The sequence below is a fragment of the Onychomys torridus genome, chromosome 22 (genome assembly GCF_903995425.1).
Source record: "Onychomys torridus chromosome 22, mOncTor1.1, whole genome shotgun sequence".
Taxonomy (NCBI): domain Eukaryota; kingdom Metazoa; phylum Chordata; class Mammalia; order Rodentia; family Cricetidae; genus Onychomys; species Onychomys torridus.
The window spans coordinates 28,616,315-28,638,303 of NC_050464.1; the positions used below are offsets into that span (position 1 = coordinate 28,616,315).

The 21,989-nt window shown below is 45.2% G+C and overlaps 1 protein-coding gene across 1 annotated transcript in view; it reads left to right on the forward strand.

Annotated features, from left to right (window-relative positions):
• Positions 1-21,989, forward strand: part of Mphosph9 (M-phase phosphoprotein 9) — a 54,386-nt gene that overhangs the window by 2,868 nt on the left and 29,529 nt on the right. Inside the window, 8 exon segments of the mRNA XM_036171737.1 lie at positions 2,542-2,695; positions 8,184-8,273; positions 8,443-8,957; positions 10,704-10,830; positions 15,246-15,336; positions 17,318-17,421; positions 18,171-18,631; positions 19,524-19,679. Coding sequence (XP_036027630.1) covers positions 2,542-2,695; positions 8,184-8,273; positions 8,443-8,957; positions 10,704-10,830; positions 15,246-15,336; positions 17,318-17,421; positions 18,171-18,631; positions 19,524-19,679 — 1,698 coding nt within the window.

The following is a 21,989-nucleotide window of genomic DNA, read 5'->3' on the forward strand; positions in this document are numbered from 1 at the left end:
TCTCTGCCTACTGATAATTGCCTAATTATTTCTCCTTTTTTTACTTTTTTAAAGAGACACTCTCATTGTGTAGCTCAGGCTGGCCTCAAACTCAAGGCAACCCTCCTGCGTTAGCCTTCCCAGTACTGGAATTACAAACGTGAGCTCCCATACCTGGCTTACTTCTACATTCTAAATGAATAGTGAAGATAATATTTTATATTGCAGAAGCATCTCACCAATCTGTGAAGTAACAATTAAAAATGACTATCAGGCAGGGCGGTGGTGGTGCACGCTTTAATACCGGTCCTTGGGAGGCAAAGGCAGGTGGATCTCTGAGTTTGAGAACAGCCTGGTCCATGGAGTGAGTTCTAGGACAGCCAAGGCTACCAAAGAAACCCTGTCTGGGGGGGCAGGGGAAAGTATTAGTAACTACACAAAAATACAGACTATACGTTGGCAAAATAGCCAATAAAATGCTTTATGTATTTAGTTACTGATTCATTGATGTAGGGTCTCTATGTCCCTGGCTGCTCTGAAGCTCATGTATATATAAATAGACCAGGCCTGCCTGTAGCCTGTAGCCTGTAGCAGTCTCCTGACTATACCTCCCAAACTGGGGATTATGGCTTTGTGACCCTCCCCCCCCCAACACATACACATACACATAGTATTTCAGTGCATTTTCTTCCTTCCTTTCCTTTCTTCCCATTCCTTCTTTCCTTCTTTCTTTTTTTAAAATTTTTTTATACAGGGCCTCTCTACATAGCCCTACCTGTCCTGGATCTCACTCTGTAGACCAGGCTGGCCTGTAACTCACCTGCCTCTGCCTCTCGAGTGCTGGGATTACAGGTGTGTGCCACCACACTTGGCAGAGGGTCAAATAGCTTTATATATAAAGATTTTTGACAATTTGTGTGTTATAAATAAACTACTTTAAAAATGGTTAAATCTCTGCCTTCCTTGTGAGGAATAGGAAGCGACCTTGAGATTGGATAACATCACAGGGCATAAGCTAGTATGAGAGGCAAGTGTAAAAGCCTGAGAAATGGCCCAGAAGAAATGTCTGCTGCCGTGCTCTTCCTGGAAAGCTGAACACTGGCCCACATTTCCCTTGCTGTCTCATTGGGTGGCCCTTCTGAAATCCACCTGGGGAAGGAATTCCCGTTAGTGCTTGAATTGCCTGTCCAACCTGCATGTGCTTTTCTCCTAAAATTTATGTCGTTGAACTTATGTCCTCTTTGTTTGTGACTGACACTTGAATCTACCGTGTGGAAACTGGATTACTGTAACTCTGTAAAGTTCTTTTGGACAACATACATTTTAAAGAGTTTATTATATTCTTGCTGTTGGAATTTTTATTAATTTTTTTTTCTGGTCCTAACTTTATTATTTTAGTATTTTCATTTTGGTCAGTGTGTGTGTGTGTGTGTGTGTGTGTGTGTGTGAGAGAGAGAGAGAGAGAGAGAGAGAGACAGACAGACAGACAGACAGACAGAAACACAGCAGGTTTACTCAATAAGTAAATAAAATTGAATGCTTGTCTGGCATGCAGGAAGCCCTGGGTTCCGTTCCTAGCACAACGTAAATCAGGAATATGGCTCATGCCTATAATTCCTGCACTTGGGAGGAAAGTAAGGAAGAACAGCAGTTCCAGGTCATCCTTTCTTCCACAGTGAGTTGAGGCTAGCCTAGCATACATGTGGCAGAAAAGAATAACAATAGCAAATTGGGGGACAGAGCTCTGAGGTTAAGAGCATTAACCTCTTCCAAAGGACCCGGGTCCAACTCCCAGCACTCACGTGGCAGCTCACAACTGTTTGTAACTCTAGTTCCAAGGCATCCAACACCCTCTTACAGGCATACATGCAGGCAAAACACCAATGCACATAAGATAAAAATAATTAAATCATTTAAAAAAAGGGAACTTTGTTTAAAAAAAAAAAAACAGTAAAAATAGAAATGCCCCTTCGGCTACTAGACAGATCTAATGTCCTGAATTGTGCTTAGCGTGTTTATAAACAAATCTGGTCATCCCACTTTTGGAAGTCTTCTGGAAAGTGTTAGTGTCTCATTACATACCACACAGGCTCGATAAATCCTGTCTATTGACTGCTAATTGGCTTGGCAGAACTTTCATTCAAAGACAGTCCAGTGATGAGCACCAGCTTATCACATACAATCTGAGGATCTGGTTACTGGAATTGACTGTTCTGGGCAGTGGGGAGAGACTCCTTGGTGCACAATGGAGGGCTGTCGTGAAAGTGGGCCAGATGACCCTCTGGAATAACTCGGAGAAGCTGGCACATCTCCTATAGTTCCTGCTGGGGCTTTGGGGCGTCCCCGCAGCTGGAGAAGGTCTCTCTGGGCCGCTCATAAAGAAGCGAGTGTGTTGTGTGGGCCTGTGCTCTCTTCCCTCTGTGGTCAGATTTTCAGAGGAGGTGCCATGAGGAGGATTAGATGTCAGTGGTTGTGTACAGCTCTGCTAGATCTTGAACTGCTGAATTATTCAACACTTCGGTTGAATGAAGAAAACCCTCTGAATTATTTATGTTTCAACAGAAGTAGTCCCCACCTTAGTACAAATGGGGTATCCTCTTTCTCAGGGAAGACCGGGTCACCTGTCAGTCAAGGCACAGTCGAAGTCCTCACCGCTTTAACACAAGAGCTGCAGAACAGTGGCCCGGCTGACTCAGAACTTTGGAAGAACTGTGAGGTATCTCGTTTTGTTTTATTTGGGGAGAGGGGGGTCTTGAGAAAAATTCCATTTAAATATTAAATAAATGGGGCTCTACTGGATTGTTAGAAATTTATGTCCAGAAAATATGTGACCTTAGGGCTGAAGTCAAATGACTAAGCATGTTAACCGAGAGCTGATACCAAAGGAAGAAGAGAGAGGACACACAGGACTCCATGGCCACAGTAGAGACAGATTTGGATATTCTCAGTGAACTGAAGTCTTTGTTCTGAGCACCCTCAGACTGTTACAGTTGTTACTAGTTACAATCTTCCAAGTGACTCCTCCGGTTGTCCTCATTTTGAAAAACCTCAATCGCCTTTGTTTGGAGTATTTTGAATGCTCTGATTGTAAATTAAGGCCTCTATCTAGTGCCTAACACATTCTTCTCAGGCGTTGAGCTGTCTGCTTTTCACGGCACTGATTTTTTGGTTATACTCTGATGGAATTTAATTCTTCGGGACATCTCACAGTTGAAGCTTGGTGTGGAAGTTGGTTGTGATGTACTCTCCTAGCACTGAAAACAAGCAGGGGAAGATAGGGAAAATCACAGAAACTAAGTGAAAGACTGACACAGGAGAGGATACTTACAAATTTTGTTTTGGAGAATAATATTCAAGATGGCCTTTTCTCAATTGTTGGTTTGTTTTATGTAGCTCTGGCTGGCCTGGAGCTCACTGTGTAGATCAGGCTGGCCTCAGTCTCACAGGGCTCTCAGAGATTTGCCTGACCCTGCCTCCTGAGTGCTGGGACTAAAGGTGTGCGCTGCCCTGCCAGGCGTCTTTGCTTTTTAGACTACATAAGGGGTTGTGATGCTTTATAGAAATGCAAATATAATTATCAAACTCTGAGCAGTAGATTTTGTTGAGCACTAATTGTACTTTTAGAACCACAACTTGTATTTTTACAATATAAAGTAGAAAGAAAAATTTCCTGGTTTAAGAATTCAGTAGCATCTACCCCAAATATAATCACTTTAAGGAATTTGTATTTAAAATGGACTGTTACAACTTACTAAAGAATGAGCTTTTCAGGTGTTTGGGAGGTGTGGTAGTTTGAAGCAGGGTCTCACTCTAGCCTGGGATGCTGCAGCTCTTTTTCCCACCCAGCCTGGCCTCCAGCTCACTCGTCCTGCCTTAGCATGCCAGGTTCTGGGATGTGGGGCTGGAGCCACTGTAGTTGGCTGGTTTTTCAATTTTCTCACGTGGTTTTTATGTTTTTCTACCTAACAATCACTGTGAGCTAATGGGGAAGATCCATAAGATGTCCTTGTGGTATGATGCCTCTAAGACACAGGAAGGCCTGGTCTGGGGATGTAGCTCATTGGCATGGTGCATGTTTAGCATGCGTGAGAGCCTGGGTTCTATCTGATCCAGCCTCTGGGAAAACAAGTTTGATGAACTTGTGTGTCTGTTCATTAGCCTGTGACCTGTAACATGTAAGTAGGACCAAGAGCAACTGCCACAGCCCAGTTTATTCCTGACAACTTGTGTTTGGTTAGAAATTGTCACTTCAGTACTTTGAATCAATGCCTGAAGCCAGAGACAGACTGTGTTTGTGAGTTCAGTGTATTGATGAAGAAGATGGTTGGGCCTGGATTTCCTTGGGGATAATCTGGAGGCTGTGTTGATTCCAGGCTCATAGCTTGGCCTAGGGCTCTTGTTTGCAGGCTCCGTTTCCCTCAGTGCAGAGTCAACAGAAGTATGAGGAGAGAGAAGACTGGGCTAGAGGTTGTTTTTGTTTTAATAATTTATTTAACTTTATTTTTTGTGCATGAAGGAATTAGTTCCCCTGGAACTAGAGTTACAGACATCTGTGAGCTGCCATGTGGGTGTTGGGAATTGAACCCAGGACCTCTGGAAGAGTAGCCAGTGCTCTTAACCACTAAGCCATCTCTCCAGCTCTGGGGCTAGAATTTTATAAGCCTGTTTCTGCTTATGTGTGTCCACTGATGTAACGTTTTCCTCTTCTATGTTTTGTGAATGCCCACCTGACTCTACGAGGTTGGCTGCACAGTGAAGAGCCACTTACTGCTTTTTCAGAAAGGGCAGTGAACTTTCTGGTCACTTCGGGGCTGTATTCAACATGCTTTCATAGTGTGTGGGAACAACAGAAACCACCAGTATTTTAGAGTGGTGTTTTAGGAACAGAAAGGTCAGACAGTATGCAAGCCTTAGTCTGATGGCTTCCCCCCTGAGTTTCTGGTTTTCACCCCGCCTCTGGAATAAGAGGGTTTGATTCCTGGCACTCTAAAGGGGCTGATCCACTTTGCTAAACACAAAACCTTCCTTATTCTGAGTGGGCAGAGTGACAGTGCCCTTAGTTTGCTTCAGCATTTTAGCACTTTGGATTATGTATACAAAAATAACAATTATAGGATGAAACTAAGTGTTTACAATTTATCGTCTCTTTGCCAGGTGGTATACCAGACACTTTGTAGCACTCACTCTTATTAGATCTGGAGGCCTCTTTATTTATCTATTATTTATTTATTTACTTATTCATTCATTCATTTATTTATTTATTTATTAGATCTGGAGGCCTATTTATTTTATTTATTTATTTATTTATTCATTTATTTATTTATTTATTTATTATGTACACAGAAGAGGGCTTATTTATTATGTACACAGAAGAGGGCGCCAGATCTCATTACAGATGGTTGTGAGCCACCATGTGGGTGCTGGGAATTGAACTCAGGACCTCTGGGAGAGCAGTCGGTGCTCTTAACGTCTGAGCCATCTCTCCAGCCCCTGGATGCCTCTTTTTATAACAGTTTTTTTTTTTTTTTTTTTTTTTTTTTTTAAGTAAAAGCAGTTCAGATTATTCTGAAGTAAAATTTACAGGTAAAAAAACCTATTTGTACTAGCTTTTAAAAATTAGTATAGATGGTGCTGCATGCGTTTAGTCCTAGCACTTGGGAGGTAGAGGCAGGCAGATTTCTATGAGTTTAAGGCCAGCCTGGTTTACATAGAACCCTGTTTAAAAACAAAATAGTATAGGTAGCAGAGTGCTTGCTTATTATTCACCTAGGTCCAAGGTCAATCTGCAGCCATGCATGCCTGCTGATGTGCATGAACTCATAGGCACACATGCACACACAAACGTACACTTCCCCTACCTAACTCTGATATAAAGGAAATGGAAGTTGTTTATAGCAAAGAATGTTATTTCCATATGTAATTGCTGCACCCATGTTCATAGCTTGTCTGTGAAGTCCTCTGGTGTCTCTGCAGTTTATAGACACTCTGTGAGGGTAGTAGCTAAAGAGGGAATCTACTATTGATACCCGGATGACTGAGATTAGAGTAACCTTCTCTTCTGAGCTAGTACCAGGCTCATTTCTGAAACAGACTTGTTCGTTTGGGGCAATATCTGCCCAAAAATAGTTATTATTTTTCTAATAATAAACAGACACAAAGCAAGCAATAGAGAAATGTTTGGGATTGTGAGAGAAGGAGATAGTCTGGAGATGTAGGTTGGAAGGACAGCCGTGTGTAAAGAGCTGGGGAGGGAGCTTCCAAAGCTGGGAAGTGGAAGGCATTCCTGTACACCCAAAGATCAGGAAGAGGCTGGTGTGAAGTTGGGAGGAATGTGCCAGCAGACAGTACCAGGAGTCAGCAGTGATGCGGTGGAAAGGCTGGACGCTTATCACAGCAAGGCTGGCCCTTTCTGACACTGGCACTTGTGCACCATCTACTGCTGAGCAGGTAGGTCCCCACCTTAAGGTGGGACCTACCCCTCTAGAGAACGTGTGCCCCTGCCTTGCTTTGTGTCTCTTTAGGGGAGTGCTTACTGCTCTTGATAGTCAGAAGGGACCACGACCTTAATGTGGGCTCTGAAGGGAAGTCGAGGCCAATTTCACAGGACTCCAGGGAATCAGCTTTCGTTCCTTGCACTTTGATCTGCAGTGTTGGAATTGGAACACTTCAGTGAAAGTAAAAGTATTCTATTTGATTTCTGTTTTGGAATGTGAGATTCTTCTGGGTACATTTCAGTACTTCAGGAAATGGTTAGCTTTTAGGAGGGAAGAAAGAGGAGCTGAAGACAAATCTAGGGCTGGGGGAGATGGCTGAGGTCGCAAAGTGCTTGCCGTAGAAGCATGCGGACCTGACTTGGATCCCCAGCTCCCACAGAAAAAGCTGGGTAGGATTGTGGCTCTAGATTGTAGTCCTAATGCTCTAGACTAATGGGACTCCTGGGCTAGCTTTGCATAATTGGCAGGTCTCAGATCCCAGTGAGAGACCCTGCCTCAAAAACCGAGGTGGGTAGCTCCTGAGGAGTGACAGCTGAGACTTATTTCTATCTAGTTTCCATACATGTACACGAATGCATGAGTGCATACACACATATGCATACACACAGTCAAAGTGCAGCTATTAGGAAGTCTTTTGTCTCCATGTATAGTCTAGGTCAGGCTCCCTCCTGTCTCAGCTTGCTGAGTGCTAGCACTCTAGGTGTATACTATTTTTCCTGGTGCTGTCTACTAATCAGAAATAATGGGGCTGAGGAGATGGCTCAGTAGGTAAGGATACTTGCCTCCAGGCCTGATGACCTGGGTTCACCCACTGGGTACCACATGGGAGAAGCAAAGAACTGCCTTCCCTGAGAAGTTCTTAAAAGAATTATAGCAGCAGAGCTGGAGAGATGGCTCAGTGGCTAAGAGCACAGGCTGCTTTCCAGAGGACCAGTGTTCTATTCAGTACACCCACATGTCTGCTCATCACCTGTAACTCCAGTTCCAGGGGCTCTGATGCCCTCTTCTGGCCTCCTTCTTACCAGACAACAACAGAAAACAATTTAAGATTCCATTTGAGGGTCTGGAGAGATGGCTCAGCAGTTAAGAACACTGACTGCTCTTTCAGAGAATCCGAGTTCATTTCCCAGCACCCACATAACAGCTCACAACTGTCTGTAACTCCTGTTCCAGGGAATTCAGCACCCTCGTGCAGACATACATGTAGGCAAAGCATCAATGCACATAAAATAAAAATAAATGTTAAAAAAAGATCCCATTTGAAAAATAAGGCACAGATTTATTTTTTAATAAACAAGGTATAGATTATTAAAAATAAGACTTGCAGATTTACCCAGATTGTAAGTTACATTAAAAAAGATGTTTAATCTCCACTTTTGTAGTGTTGCACTAAATAGATATTTTGAACTATTTAAATTGGCCTATACATTTTACATTAAAATAATAATTTAAAAAACAAGTTTTTTTTTTTTTTTTCAGGCTTGGTGCCTGTAATCCCAGAATTTAGGAAGCTAAGGCAGGAGGATTGCTGTGAGTTTTGAGTCCAGACTGGGCTGTGTAGTGGGTTTCAAGGCTAGCATGGGCTACAGAGTGAAACCCTGACTGGAGAAAAATCAGACAAAGGAAGGGGGCTGTTTCTCACTAGAGCATTGTTCTTGTGACGTCTCAGGTTAAAATTGTGTTCAGTGAAGATTCTTTACTGTCCCTTAGGCCAGGTGGTTGCAGCTGTTCAGTGCGGTTGAGCGGCAGTGCCAGGAGCAGATTGTCGCCCAGCAGGAGCAGTTCCACAGGCAGATCCAGGTGAGTTGCCTTGAACAGTGATGCTTGTTATTTGTGAGCTTTGCAGACAAAACAGTTCATGCATTAATTCTGTTTAGGAATGTAAGACATCACATTTCGAGGAATAGCATGGACTTTCCTTAACATTAAAAAAATATTTAATGTGCTTCTTTTCCCTTCTTGTTCTCAGCGCATCCAGGAGGAGATAAGGAAGTTAGTGAAACTGCAGATCAGCAATGCTTCCTGGCCTTCCTGTAGCAGCAGTTCTGTGAGCAAACAGCTGTCCTCAGAAAGCCAAATGGGCTTCTTTTCTGAAAACAGCGAAAGAAATGAGTCTGTTCTCAGTTACCCAGAGTCTAAGGAACCTGAGACACAGCCAGAATCTTCCTCATCCCACCCAGACTGCAATGTGGACAGCAGCTCAGTGAGTAGTGGCTACGGCACCTTCTGCATCCTGGAGACGAACGCCCACAAGGCTAAGGAGCCCATGGAGCCCAAGGCAGCTTCCCAGGGGCAGCACACAGCCCCTGTGGCGCAGGCACACGCCCCTGAAGGTGGCACAGCGGCCATAAACTTTTTTGCACAGACCCCTGAGGAGCTTTGTACATCTCTAAAGGAAGATGTCTCTACTTTTCCTGGTGAATTTGAACATGATTTTCTCGGTGAAAACAAGATTTCGGAAGTATACAGTGGAAAAGCAAATAGGTATGTAGAATTCCTCTGTAATTCGAAGAGGCTTTTACTTGTTCATTAATGACATTTAGAATATAGTAAATAATGTTCTTTTTATTTGGTCCCCAGTAGAATGAGATATATTTGGACAGAAATCAGTTTTACCGTTAAAATGTGGCTCTTACATTGGAGTTGCATGTGGAGAACTGAAATAAATAAGCCCAGTGTATAATGACTCTCAACTCTTCCCGTGTGCAGTGCTTTGAGATTGTTAAATGTGGGGCTGGAGAGAGGGCTCAGCAGTCTAGAGCTCTGGCTGCTCTTGTACAGAACAGAACCTGAGTTTTGTTCCCAGCACACAAGTGGTGGCTAGCAATTGTAATTGCAGTCCAGTTGATCTAACACCCTCTCCTGGCCCCTTGAGCACTGCACACACGTGCACATTATATAGCATGCAGGCAAAACACCCACACACAAAATCAACCTTTCAAGAAGACTCTTAAACTCAGGCTGAGTATGATGGTACTTGCCTTTAATCCCAGTACTTGGGAGGCGGAGGCAGGAGGATCTCTGAATTTTGGAGGCCAGCCTGGTCTACAGAGCGAGTTCTAGAACATCCAGGACCGTCTTGAAAAGAAAAAAACAAACTCCAAAATACTCCAAAGTCAAAAAACAGCAGATCTTATGAAATTTTGTGGTTTACCCCATCTGAAATGTGTTTTAGAAGCTGAGTGTGGTGGTGTGTGCCTTTAATCCCAGCAGAAGCAGGTAGATCTCTGTGAGTTCAAGGCCAGCCTGGTTTATATCACAAGTTCCAGCAACCAGGGCTATAGAATAGACCCTGTCTCAAAAAAGAAAGAAAGGGGGAAAGGGGACAAAGAAAGAAAGAGTTGGGGAATTGGGGCCAGTGGGATGGCTCTAGATAAAGGTGCTTGCCATGCAAGTTTGAGGACCTGAGTTCTAGCCCAGAACCATGATGGAAAGAAATAACTGATTCCACAAAGGTGTCCTCTGGCCTTTATGGTACACCGTGGCGCACACACATCATGTATATGCACAGAAAAATAAGTAAATAGATGAATGAATGAATGAAAGTTTAAGAAAGACGTTTGCAGTTGGAGAGATGGTTCAGCGTTTAAGAGTGCTTGGTCCTCTAGAGCAGCACACAGTGGCTCACAGTGACCTCTAGCTCCAAGTGTAGGTACTCCATGTGTAGTATATGCTGTCCTCTTGTAGCCTTTGCAGACAGCAGACACACATTAGTACACATACATAAGTGTAGGCAGAATATTCATACACATAACAATAAATCTTTTTATTTTTTAATTTTATGTGCATTGGTGTTTTTTGCTTGCAGGTATGTCTCTGTGAAGGTGTCAGGTCCCCTAGAGGTGGTGTTACAGACAGTGTGAGTTGCCATGTGGGTCCTCTTAAACTCTGAGCCATCTCTCCAGCCCCAGTGAAAATAAATCTAAAATAAGAAAGAGATTTAGGAGAATCAGTAAAACATCACTTTGTTTGTTTGTTTGTTTCTTGCTCTTTTGAGACAGGGTCTCTCTATATAGCCCTGACTGTCCAAGAACATGCTGTATAGACCAGTCTGGTCTCAAACTTACAGGGATCTGCTGCCTTTGCCTCCCGAGTGCTGGAATCAAGGTGTGCACCCTTGCACCTGCCCCTTTTTACCAGTAGAAAAGCAAAACACTACTCACTGAAGCGCTCAGTACTGTGCTGACAAATGGCTTTTAAAGAAAGTGATCTCATTTTTCTCTCTTTAAGTAGTAAGTCTGTAACATCATGGGCACAAAAGCTGAAGCAGAACCAGCCAAAGCAAGCACACACAGAAGACGGCTACTCAAGACCCACGCCGGGGAGCGAGTCCAACCGGAAGCCTCCAGTGGAAACAGTAGGTGATAAGTGGCTCTTCTGGCATTTCGTGGCTCCTGATGGTCACATGGGGGGGCGCTGTGTTTTTACTCCTTTGTTCACTTACAAATCTTTTTTTTTGGGAGACATTATTTCTCTGTGTATCCTTGACTGTCCTGGAACTCGCTCTGTAGACCAGGCTGGCCTGGAACTCAGGGATCCACCTGCCTCTGCCTCCCAAGTACTAGGATTAAAAGGTGTTCACCATTACTACCTGGCTTTTTTTGTTAAGACTTATCCAATTTCATGTATATGAATGTTTGCTTGCATGCATGTGTGCATGCAATTCCTCTAGAGGCCAGAAGAGGGCATGGGATCCCTTGCCATTACTGGTGGTTTGAGCCATCACTCCCATGTTGGTAACCAAACCCCAGGCCTCTGCAAGGGCAGCCAGTGCTCCTAACCTGTTCACTGAGTATCCGTTCCGCCTTGAATTTCTCAAATCTTTTTTGTCTCAGGATTGACTGTGATTTACTACAAATCCAGCTTCTCTAGTAAGCTGGAAATTAGAGCTAGTGAAGGTCAAAATTCTACACAAGTGAACAATGAGAGATAGTTAAAAGTGGTAGCTGCCTTCCAGAGGAGTTTGATTCTCAGCACCTAATGGCAATTTATGACAGTGTGTACTCCAGCTCCAGGGGATCTGATGCCTTTTCTGGCCCTCCACAAGCGCTGTACCCATGTACATAGACATACAAAATTTAAAAGGGGGGAGTTTGTAGAGTTCCTATGCTCTTTGTAGTAAATGTTTGCATTTAGCAAGAAAGTGATCCATTAAAAAAACCTCAGTTTGAAAAAACAGAACAAAACAAAACCCAACCCAGTTTATTGGGCAGTGGTGGCCCACCCCTTTAATCCCAGCATTTGGGAGGCAGAGGCAGGTGGATCTCTGAGTTCGAGGCCAGCCTGGTCTACAGAGTGAGTTTGAAGATAGTCAAAGGTATACAGAGAAGCCTTGTAAAATCCAAAAACAAAAACAAAAATCCAAAAACCCCAGTTCACTAAAAAACAAATTTTGACCGGGGTGGGGGGGGGGGGGTGTAGCTCAGTGGTAGAATACTTGTCCACTTTCAAATAGTGTATATTACTAGCATGTTGTGACAAGCAGTACTGTATGTGCCGAGCACTTCGAAATACCTTCCTTTAACTTTTTGTTGTTGTTTTTCAAGATAGGGTTTCTCTGTGTAGCTTTGATAGTCAAACTATTTGGAGATTGGGTAGAAAATTGCTATTTCTTTGTAGTTGTTTGGCATAAAGTTAAGTTTTATAAAACTTAACACTGGGCCGGGTGGTGGTGGCACACACCTTTAATCCCAGCACTCGGGAGGTGGAGGTAGGCGGATCTCTGTGAGTTCGAGGCCAGCCTGGTCTCCAAAGCGAGTTCCAGGAAAGGCGCAAAGCTGCACAGAGAAACCCTGTCTCAAAAAACCAAAAAAAAAAAAAAGACACTTAACACTGAAACACCACCTCACTCTCCACCCCAGAGATAGGGTCTCTCTACGTAGATCAGGCTGGCCTCCAGCTTGTGATCCTCCTGCCTCTGCCTTCTGATTTATAGGGTTACACGGGTACATCGCCCTGCCCCATGCTAACCGTCCTCTGTGTGTGTACATGCTGAATGCCTGTGTGCTGTCACACCTCCAGCCCCAAGACTTTTCTACTTCTGGTTTGTGGTTTTATTCCTGTGGAGTTAGCGGGTTCTTGTAGAGATCTGTGGTTGTGACTCACTTTGTATTTAATGTCATCTCGTGGTCCCCAGACTTGGCTGTATGTTGGAGTCACCTGGGCTTTAAAAGTACACTCCTTCTGGCTGCTTGTGCTAGGTGTTATGACTGCTGCAGTGGTGGGTCAGCCTGTGGAGGAGTTTTATATTCATGGGCATCGATGCGGTGTGTGAGGGCCTTTAAAAGGTCCCTGGTGGTTTGGTTGTGTGCTTTGTCTGGACCAGCAGGTTTGTTGGCTTGTCCTTACCAGGTCAGAGAATCAGACTAGCAACCACCCCTGGCCTCGCCGACAGTGCCCAGCACGGCGTGGTTTCTTCTGCTACCTTCTAGGCAAGGTTAATTGTTCCTATGGAGGATGTGTTTGACATTAAATCTTTTGGGGAACCAGGTTTCTGTGATGTTGCTGAAGTAATTTTGAGGTGGTAATGGCTGGTGACGTGGGGATGGTGTGCCCGATGCATTTCTTTGTTGGAGAATTCTGGATTCTCTAAAGTTGGAAACTCTTTACCTGAACCTTTCTCTGTGCCCTGTGTTTTCAGTTTCTTTCCACAATGGGGACTGCTTATCAGAATTCTCCTCTGATGGGCTTGTCCCCTTGCACAGTGCTGGTTTATTCCGGGAAATAGCTACTTTGAAGTCCATCTTGACTTTGTGTATTGTGTGGCACAAGCATTGTCCAGGGCTAAGTTGCTCTTTGTTTCTTTGGTTCTTTGTTTCCTTTTCATGAGCTGAAGGACTTGGGTTTCTCCAAAGGGCCCTTGGACTGCACTCCAGGAGGTCCTTAAGCTGAGCTCAGGCCAGCATCTTTGGCTAAGAGGGCTTGTGTTCAGGAGGCCTTTGTTACTTTATTTCAAGTGGCCCCTTTCCTCAGCCTTTTAGGGGTGGTATGGGCAGGGTGGGGGGTTCACTTGCCCAGAAGCTTGCATCCAGCAGTTGCGTATAGCAATGTTCATGGTATGTGTTTGCTCCAGGCCCAGGAGTGAACCTCAGACGCCTGTGAGGTCTAACTATTTCACTTGGGAGTGTTTGATTGGTCCTCGGTAGTCACCTTCCCAGACTGGAACCGTCAAGGGCTCTGAGAATCAAATGGTGTCTTGATAGGAAGAGGGGAAGTGGTGCCCTGTGCAGCGGACTTGTGATTAGCTTGTTTCTTCTAACAAAGTTCTGCTCAGGGCCTCTGACTTGTGGAGGATGGGAGACGGGAGCATCTAGTTAGACATGGTGAAAGTGTTGCTGGGCGAGGCGGCGCACACCTTTAATTCCAGCACTCAGGAGGCCGAGGCAGGCGGATCTCTGAATTGCTGGTTCTAGGACTGCCAGGGCTACACAGAGAAACCTCGAAACACTGGAAAAACCAAAAAGAAAGAAAGAAAGAAAAGGAAGAAGAAAATGTCCCTGTTAAACATCTCTGTTTGAGACAGCTTTTCTTTTCTTTGTAGTGGTGAGCATGAAGCCTGGCAAAGGCTCTTTGTGGGCGGCACACAGTCCACTGTGCTGTGCCCATTCCCAGAAAATAGTTTTGTGTGTGACAACAGTGTTATTGGTACTGTGAGGAAGGAGAGGTGACTGGGGTGTGTGTGTGTGTGTGTGTGTGTGTGTGTGTGTGTGTGTGTGTGTACACGTACACAGAAGGCCATAAGACGGCATTGGATCCCCTGAAACTGGAGGAGTTATAGGTGGTTGTGAGCCATCTGATGTGAGTGAGGGTTGTGAACTGAATCAGGGTCCTTTGCAAGAGAAGTACTTGCTCTTAACCCTTAACTGCTGGGTCATCTGTTGAACACCTTGTTTTGTTTTTAATCAGAATGGGTAATAAGCACTTTTAGCCTTTGCTGTGACTAGCAGCCACTTATTTGTATATGAGAAGTAACAGGCTGAGAGCCTGGTAGTATACACTGTAATCCTAGCGCTTGGGGAATAGAAGGCAGGATGACCAAAGCCAGCCTGGACTGCATAGTGAACTCTAGACCAGCCTAGACTACGTAGCAAGACCCTGTCTTAAAGAAACAGAAGGAAGGGCTTAATTGTAGCTTAGTAGTAGAGCATTTTGCCTAGTGTACCCAGGGCCTGGGTTTAATGTTGTTCACAAACAACTCAAAAGTAATTTATTGTTTGAGTTTCATATTGATTTGTGGTTTTGAGTCATTTGATTTATTGGAATTGTGATGATATCAACAGACTGGTAGGTTTTTTCTTTTTTCCTTTTTCTTTTTTTTTTTCCTCTGAGGCAGGATTTTTCTTTGTAGCCCTGGATGTCCTGGAACTCTGTAGACCAGGCTGGCCTCGAACTCAGATCTGCCTGCTTCTGCTTCCCGAGTGCAGGGATTAAAGGAATGCATCACTATGTCCGGCTAATTTTTTACTCAGTGACTAATTCTGGATTTCTCATATTACTGTCAGATACAGATAGCAGACTGTAAGTACGGTTTAGTCGGAACTCCTAGGTTACGGCTGCCCTGGGCTTTCTAGTTCCTTCTAACAGCGCTCTAGCTCCACAGTCACAGGTGGGGCAGGGAAGGAGAAGCCCCCACTGTTCATCTTCCACTGTGTTCTTGTTGCCGTGGAGAGCTGACACTGCGCGCCTGGGTTACCTCCTCGCGTGTGCCTGGGTCAGCCGTGTGTGCCTGATGCATTTAGCCGCCCACCAATTGTCCTCTTTCCTCTCTTGCAGGTCAACCTTGCCGCCGCCGCACATCCTTGTGCCTTTTACCTCAGTAAACCAACTGAAAGCCCAGGTTCTTGCATGTCTGATTCAGGAACAGGTATGGAGCTTAAATTATTCTTGGAATTGTCTCGAGACAGGTCTCACCATATAGTCCTGGCTGTCCTGGAACTCAAAATGTGCCCTAGTCTGGCCTCAAACTCAGGGATCCTCCTGCCTCTGCCTCCTTGTGCTGGGATTAAAGCACATGGCCTGGGACTTAAATTTAAAAGAAAAAAATTACAACCTTTCTTTTAATTTGTGTATATGAGTGTTTTGCTCACACATGTGACTATGCACCATGTCCATGCCTGGTGCCCTGGGAGGCCAGAAGAGAGTGTTGGGTTCTCTGAAGCTGGAATTACAGTTGAGAGCCACCATGTGGTTGCTGGGAATTGAACCTGGGGCCTCTGGAAGAGCAGCCAGTGCTCTTATCTACCAAGCTATCTCTCCAGCCCCTGAACTTAAAGAGTTAGTTTTACCCCCGGCTTGCTTTCATTTATTTCCTACTGTGGTATGAGAAGGTGTGCAGTATGTGACTCCTCCAAAAGCCCCGTGTGTGCCTATCCTCCGTTTCCACAGCTTTTCCGTTTGCCTTAGCTTGTGTTACAAATTCCACAAGAATGGGGTACAGCAGCGTGTCTGTAATGGTTCAGGCTAGCTGCAGACACCATCGCAGCCATTTTCTGTTGCTCCACAAGGATCCAGCGAGTCCGGCTCCTCCGCGCGCCGTGGTCCGCTGCTCTGTCTTCCTGGCTTTATGTGCTGATTCCGCTGTTTCAGCACTCTTGCCCCCATGACGGTCCACTTATTGGTTTGAATGAGCTTTGCTTGAGCAGAAACTGGAATCCAGGCACCTCTTGCTGTCTCCCTGGCTGCCACCTTCTGACCTGCCTCCCTGCTGCCGTTCTGCCCTCAGCCTTCAGTCTTTTGGCAACAGCCTGGCCCGTGTGCTCCTCTGTACATGGACTCCTCCACCCAAAACTCTGCTGTTCCTCACAGTAGCAGCCAGTGTCCTCACGGAGCCCCACAAGGCTCGGCAGGATGGAGCTGATCACCGCTCCTCCTTGTCTTCATTTGAAGACTGTGCCTGGCTGCCTCCTTTACTCACATGTTCCCTGCTGATGAGAGAGACTCTCCTAGGAGTTACTCTCTGTGAACCAGCCCTTACCATCCTTTGAACATGGTTTCTGTCCCCAGAATCCCACCTTGTACGGGACCTTCTTTTCTTTTTGAAAAGGTCTCATGTAGCCCAGGTTGGACCGGTTGCTATTTAACTGGTGATGACTTAACTCCTGTTCCTCCTTCCTCTGCCTCTCCAAGAGCTGGGACTACAGCAGTGTACCAGCATGCCTGCTTATGCTACTCTGGGGGAGACTCAAGGCTTCATGCATGATAGGCAAGCACTCTCCCAGCTTATCTACATCCTCAGCCCTACTGTGTGTGTGTGTGTGTGTGTGTGTGTGTGTGTGTGTGTGTGTGTGTGTATTTGGATTCATGCATATGGGGGTATACAAGCACATTTATGTGCATGCTTGTTGAGGCCAGAGGTTAGCCTAGGGTATTGTTTGTTAGGAGCTATCTACATTTTTTGAGTCAGAGTCTCACTATGTAACCCTGGCTAGCCTTGAATTCACTGGGTAGACCAGGCTATCTTCAGAATTATGGTGACCCTCCTGCCTCTGCCTTCTAAGTGTTGGGATTACAGATGTATGCCACTGTACCGAGAATTAATGGGGAATTTGAACTCTATATATTGATTATATGAAAGTCTGTATTTGTAAATAAAATTCTCTTTAAAATACATTTTTAGCTATTGCTAATTTTGGTGGTTTATAGTTTTGAAACATTTTTACTACATATATTTATTTGGGGGCGGGGAAAAGGGCATACCATGGTGTGTGTGGAGTTCTCTCCTTCCATCATGTGAATTCCTTGGAAGCAAGCATCTTGAATCCGCTGAGCCTTCTCTCTGGCCTGCGATTGAATGTCTGTTTAGGACCCGTCCTCACTTCTTTCTGTTCTCGGTGTATGCACATTAGGGCTGACTTACTGGAAGCTGGAGGAGAAGGACTTGTACCACTCTTTGCCTGAAACTTTGGAGAAGATGTTTGTGCCGTCCTCTCCAGAAAGGCCACTGAGCGAGGTAATACAGAGCACCCCGTGTGTGCGTGTGTGCGTGTGTGCGTGTGTGCGTGTGTTTTATGATTGAAGGTAACTTGGCCATTGTAGATTTTTGCATTTTTGCATTCAACTTCTGAAATGCCGGGGAAAGCATTCAAAGGCTTGAGAGTCAGACTCTCTTTCCAATTATATCTCATCTCATTTCCTATATAATCTTAAAAACGGTTACTTCAAAATGGAATTTAGATAGGTATGGTAGTACGTTTCCTTAATCTTAGCACTAAGTATACTGAGGTGGGTGGATTATTGTGAGTTGGAGGCAGCTTGAGCTATGTAGTAAGACATAACAAAACAAACCTGCCACCAAGCCTGAATTCAATTTCTGGGTCCCATATGGTGGAAGGAGAGAACTAACTCTTCAGGTTGCCCTGATACATGCCTGTGAGTGGACACACGTGGACACATAAGATAAATTTTAAAGTTCTTTTAAATACCTGTGTGTGTGTGTGTGTGTGTGTGTGTGTGTGTGTGTGTGTGTGTTTCATATAGTAGCAGTAATGAGGTGAAGCGACTGTCACTGTCCTGTCCTGGAAAACAAAGTGGAAGCAGGCAGTTTGTTGAGGGGGACCTCACCCCTGCTTCCAACCCCAGTCATCCATGAGTGTCTCTAGCCTCATCTGTCCCAGAGAGCTAAAGCCCACTTTCCTGACAGCCAGCGAGTCAGCCTGAGCACCCAGGCCTCAACTTGATGCTTGTCAATCTTCCTTGCAGGTCCTGAGTCTCGAGCCAACCACACACATGAAGCCAAAGGAACAGGCTGTGGGGACTGGGCCCCATGGCTTCTTGAATGCTCTTGATGACAGAATATCCTTTTCACCAGACTCTGTTCTGGAGCCAAGCCTATCTAGTCGCTCTGACATTGACTCGTTTTCACAAGCAAGTCCCAACGCTTCTCAGGTATCTGGGTTCCCCAAATACCCTTCGGCTGTGAAGGCGTCACCTGTGGACACTTGGAAAGGCCATCCATTCCAAAGTGAAAGCAGGGCCAGTTCCGCGGTGCCTTCCCTCTACACCATCACTAGCACCGACATCTCAGTCAAAACTGTAGATGAAGACAACACTGTCACGGTGGCTTCCACCTCAGTCAGTCAGTCCCAGCTTCCAGGTACAGCCAACAGTGTCCCAGAATGCCTTTCATTGGCTTCCCTGGAAGATCCTGTGATGTTGTCTAAGTATGTATTTCAGCGACTGGCTAATACCGTTAATAGACTTGTCATGTCTGATTGAATGATGAAAGTGATTTCTGTTGGCCCACAGTGAAATAGAGAACGAAATATAAGCACTGTTTGTTTTCCTCTGTTGAAGTGAAGGATAAGGTGTCGACGAAGGCTGGGTGTGGTGGCCCATGCCTGCATTCTCAGTACTTTTGAGCAGAGGCAGGTGGGATCTTTGGGAGTTCTAGGCCAGCCTGGTCTACATAGTGAGTTCCAGGCCAGCCAGGGCTACACAGTGAGACCCTGTCTCAAAATCAAAAACAAAGGTGTTGACAGAGGCATCCTGTAAACTGGAGCTAATCGGGGTGCGTCTACGTCTAGAGCCTTGGGGCATCCGTTGTGTTTTCCAGGGTGGGTGGAGGGCCAGGTTGTAGTCTAGCTAAGAGAATGACTGTGGTGTGTGTGTGGTAGCTACTTTTCTCTTCACTGGGACCAAACCACCCGGCGGTAGCATCTTAAGGAAAGAAGGGTTATTCTGGCTCACAGTTTGAGGGGACAGAGTCCATCCCAGTGAGAAGGCATGGTGGCGGGGTGGCAGGCTTGGGGGTCGTGCCGTGTCTGCAGTCAGGAGGAACAGAGAGATGGCACTGGTGCTCAGCTTGCTTTATCCTCTTTGTCCTTCTGACTTAGTCTGGGACGCCAGCCCATGGATTCAGGGTGGGTCAGTTAAACCTCTGGAAACACCCTAACAGACACACTCTGTGTCTCCAAGGTGACGTCTGTCAAGTTGACAGTGAAGATGAACTGCCCCAGGTCCACCCCTTTCAGTGAGCCCTGGAGCATGTGGTGTGGATGTCTTCCCAGGAGAGGGTGCACCATCCTAAGGGCCTCTCCCTCCTCCTCCCAACAGAATCCGGCAGAACCTCAAGGAGAAGCACGCACGGCACGTAGCGGATCTCCGAGCTTATTATGAAGCAGAGATAAGTAGCTTGAAACAGAAACTGGAGGCAAAAGACATTTCTGCCGTGGAAGAATGGAAGAAGAGAAATGAAGTTCTTGTGGACAGGTGAGACTACCATGGAGCTCGTGTTTCTCCAGCGTGGGTCGATTGCTTCCACAAAGGATGTCACGGTGTGGAGTAAAACGCTGTGAAAAATGTGTGCTTTGCATCTGCAAATTTACCACAAAGACATGAAGAAGTAGGGCATGTCTAGAGACACAAGGGATCTGCTTTAAAGATTTGAGCTAACCTCGTTAATTCTCTAATAACTGCACAAGTCATCCCTTTTATGTGGATAAAATTCTGAAGGAAGTTAGCAAATGAAAAGTAGTATCATTTGTGGGATCTTTACTACTGTGGAGTTCTGGGAAAAGGAAGAATCCTGGATGTGGGTTGGGGAGGTAGCTAGACACCTAAACAGGGAACACTCTTCCCACCAAGCCAGGAAAGCCAAGCTTGATCCCTGGGACTCACATGGTGATGGGGAGAACTGACCTCAAAAGTTGTCCTCTGACCTGTGCACACACTGTCTGCACTAACACACACACACACACACACACACACACACACACACACACACATGGCATTTACACATGATTACAAATAAATCTTAGGGCTGGAGAAGGCTTAGCAGTTAAGAGCACTTTCGGGAAATTCCCAGCACTCTCCTGGCAGCTAATAGCCGTCTGTAATTCTATCTCAGGTGATCCAGTGCCCTCCCTGGCACTGTAGTACCTCTGTGCTAAGCAGATATTCATGCAGGCAAAACACCTCCACATAAAAATAAAATCTCAGAAGAGATTAGTTTAAAAAAAATAAATGCTGGGCCGGGCGGTGGTGGCGCACGCCTGTAATCCCAGGACTCGGGAGGCAGAGGCAGGTGGATCTCTGTGAGTTTGAGGCCAGCCTGGTCTACAGAGGGAGATCCAGGACAGGCACAAAGCTACAGAGAAACCCTGTCTCGAAAAAAACAAAACAAAACAAAACAAAAAAACAAAGAATAAACACTGGGCATGGTGGTACACACCTTTAATCCCATCACTCGGAGAGGCAGGTGGATCTCTGTGAGTTTGAGGCCAGCCAGATCTACAAAATGAGTTCCAGGACAGCCAAGGCTGTTACACAAATCCTATCTCGAAAAAACAAGCAAACAAACAAAAACAAAAACAAACCATTTTTTAGGGCTGGTGAGATGGTTTGGCTGGCCAAGCGCTTGCATTTGTAATCTGGAGGGCATGGGATTGATCCCAGAGCCCATGTTAAAAAGAGCCAGGCATGGTGGTGCACTTGTAATTCCAATGCCATGGAGGTGGAGACAAGGATCCCTGGGTGCACTGGCTAGCCCGTCTAGCTTATTGGTGAGCTCCACGACAAAGAGAGACCCTATCTCAGAAGTGGATGGCATTCCTGCAGATGAAAGCTGATCTCTCCAGCTTCTGCACACATGTATACATTTAATAAAAAGTATAGTACATTAAAGTTGAGTTTGAAACAGCTCAGAAAGATGCTGTGCCCTGACTCCAAATAGCCCAGCTCTTTATATCCTGGACATGTGTGTGTTCAGACAGATTTTTCCACATTAACATCAAGCTATTTTGTACAGTTTTCTCTATTTTAAAAATATAAAATTTAAATATCAAATTATGTATAACAGATTCACTGTTTTAAGTGTGCAGTTCAGTGGCTGAAATACATTAACATTATTGTGTAGCCATCAAGCATCATCCATTTCCAGAACCATTTTCCTCTTGCAAAGCAAACTCTGGTAGAGATGCTTGCTGCCAGGCCTGGTAACCTGAGTTTAATCCCTGGAACCCACATGATGGGAGGAAAGAAGAGGAGATTGGAGATTTCTGCAAGTTGTCTTCTCTCTGTCAATAAATAAACAAACAAACAAATGGGAAAAAAAAACAACCCCCGAAATTCTGGTCTGGGATTGCTGCTCAGTTTGTAGAGTGCTTGCCTAGCATGTGTGAGGTTCTGGGTTCAATCCCCAGTAGGCACTCCCCCACTCAATGTAAAAAAAAAAATGTTGAAATAAGAACAATGAAAACCAAAAAGCAGTTAAGAACTGAAGCCCCGTTCTCATTAGACCATTATCCCCACCCCACTTCTTTTCCCCTGGCACTGGTTACCTCTGTCCTGTTTGTCTCTGAACATTCTGCTAGTGGAATCACAGCATTTATCTTTCTTTTTCTTTATCTTCTTTTGGTGCTGGGAATGGAACCCAGGCTCCTGCAGAGGCTAGGGATGTGCTTTGCTACTGACATGTAGTGGCAGACTTACTTCACTTAGCCCATCCTCAAGACTGGTCCATGGTATTAGAATTTCCTCTTTTCTTCCAGTGGTGGTGGCACATGCCTTTAATCCCAGCAC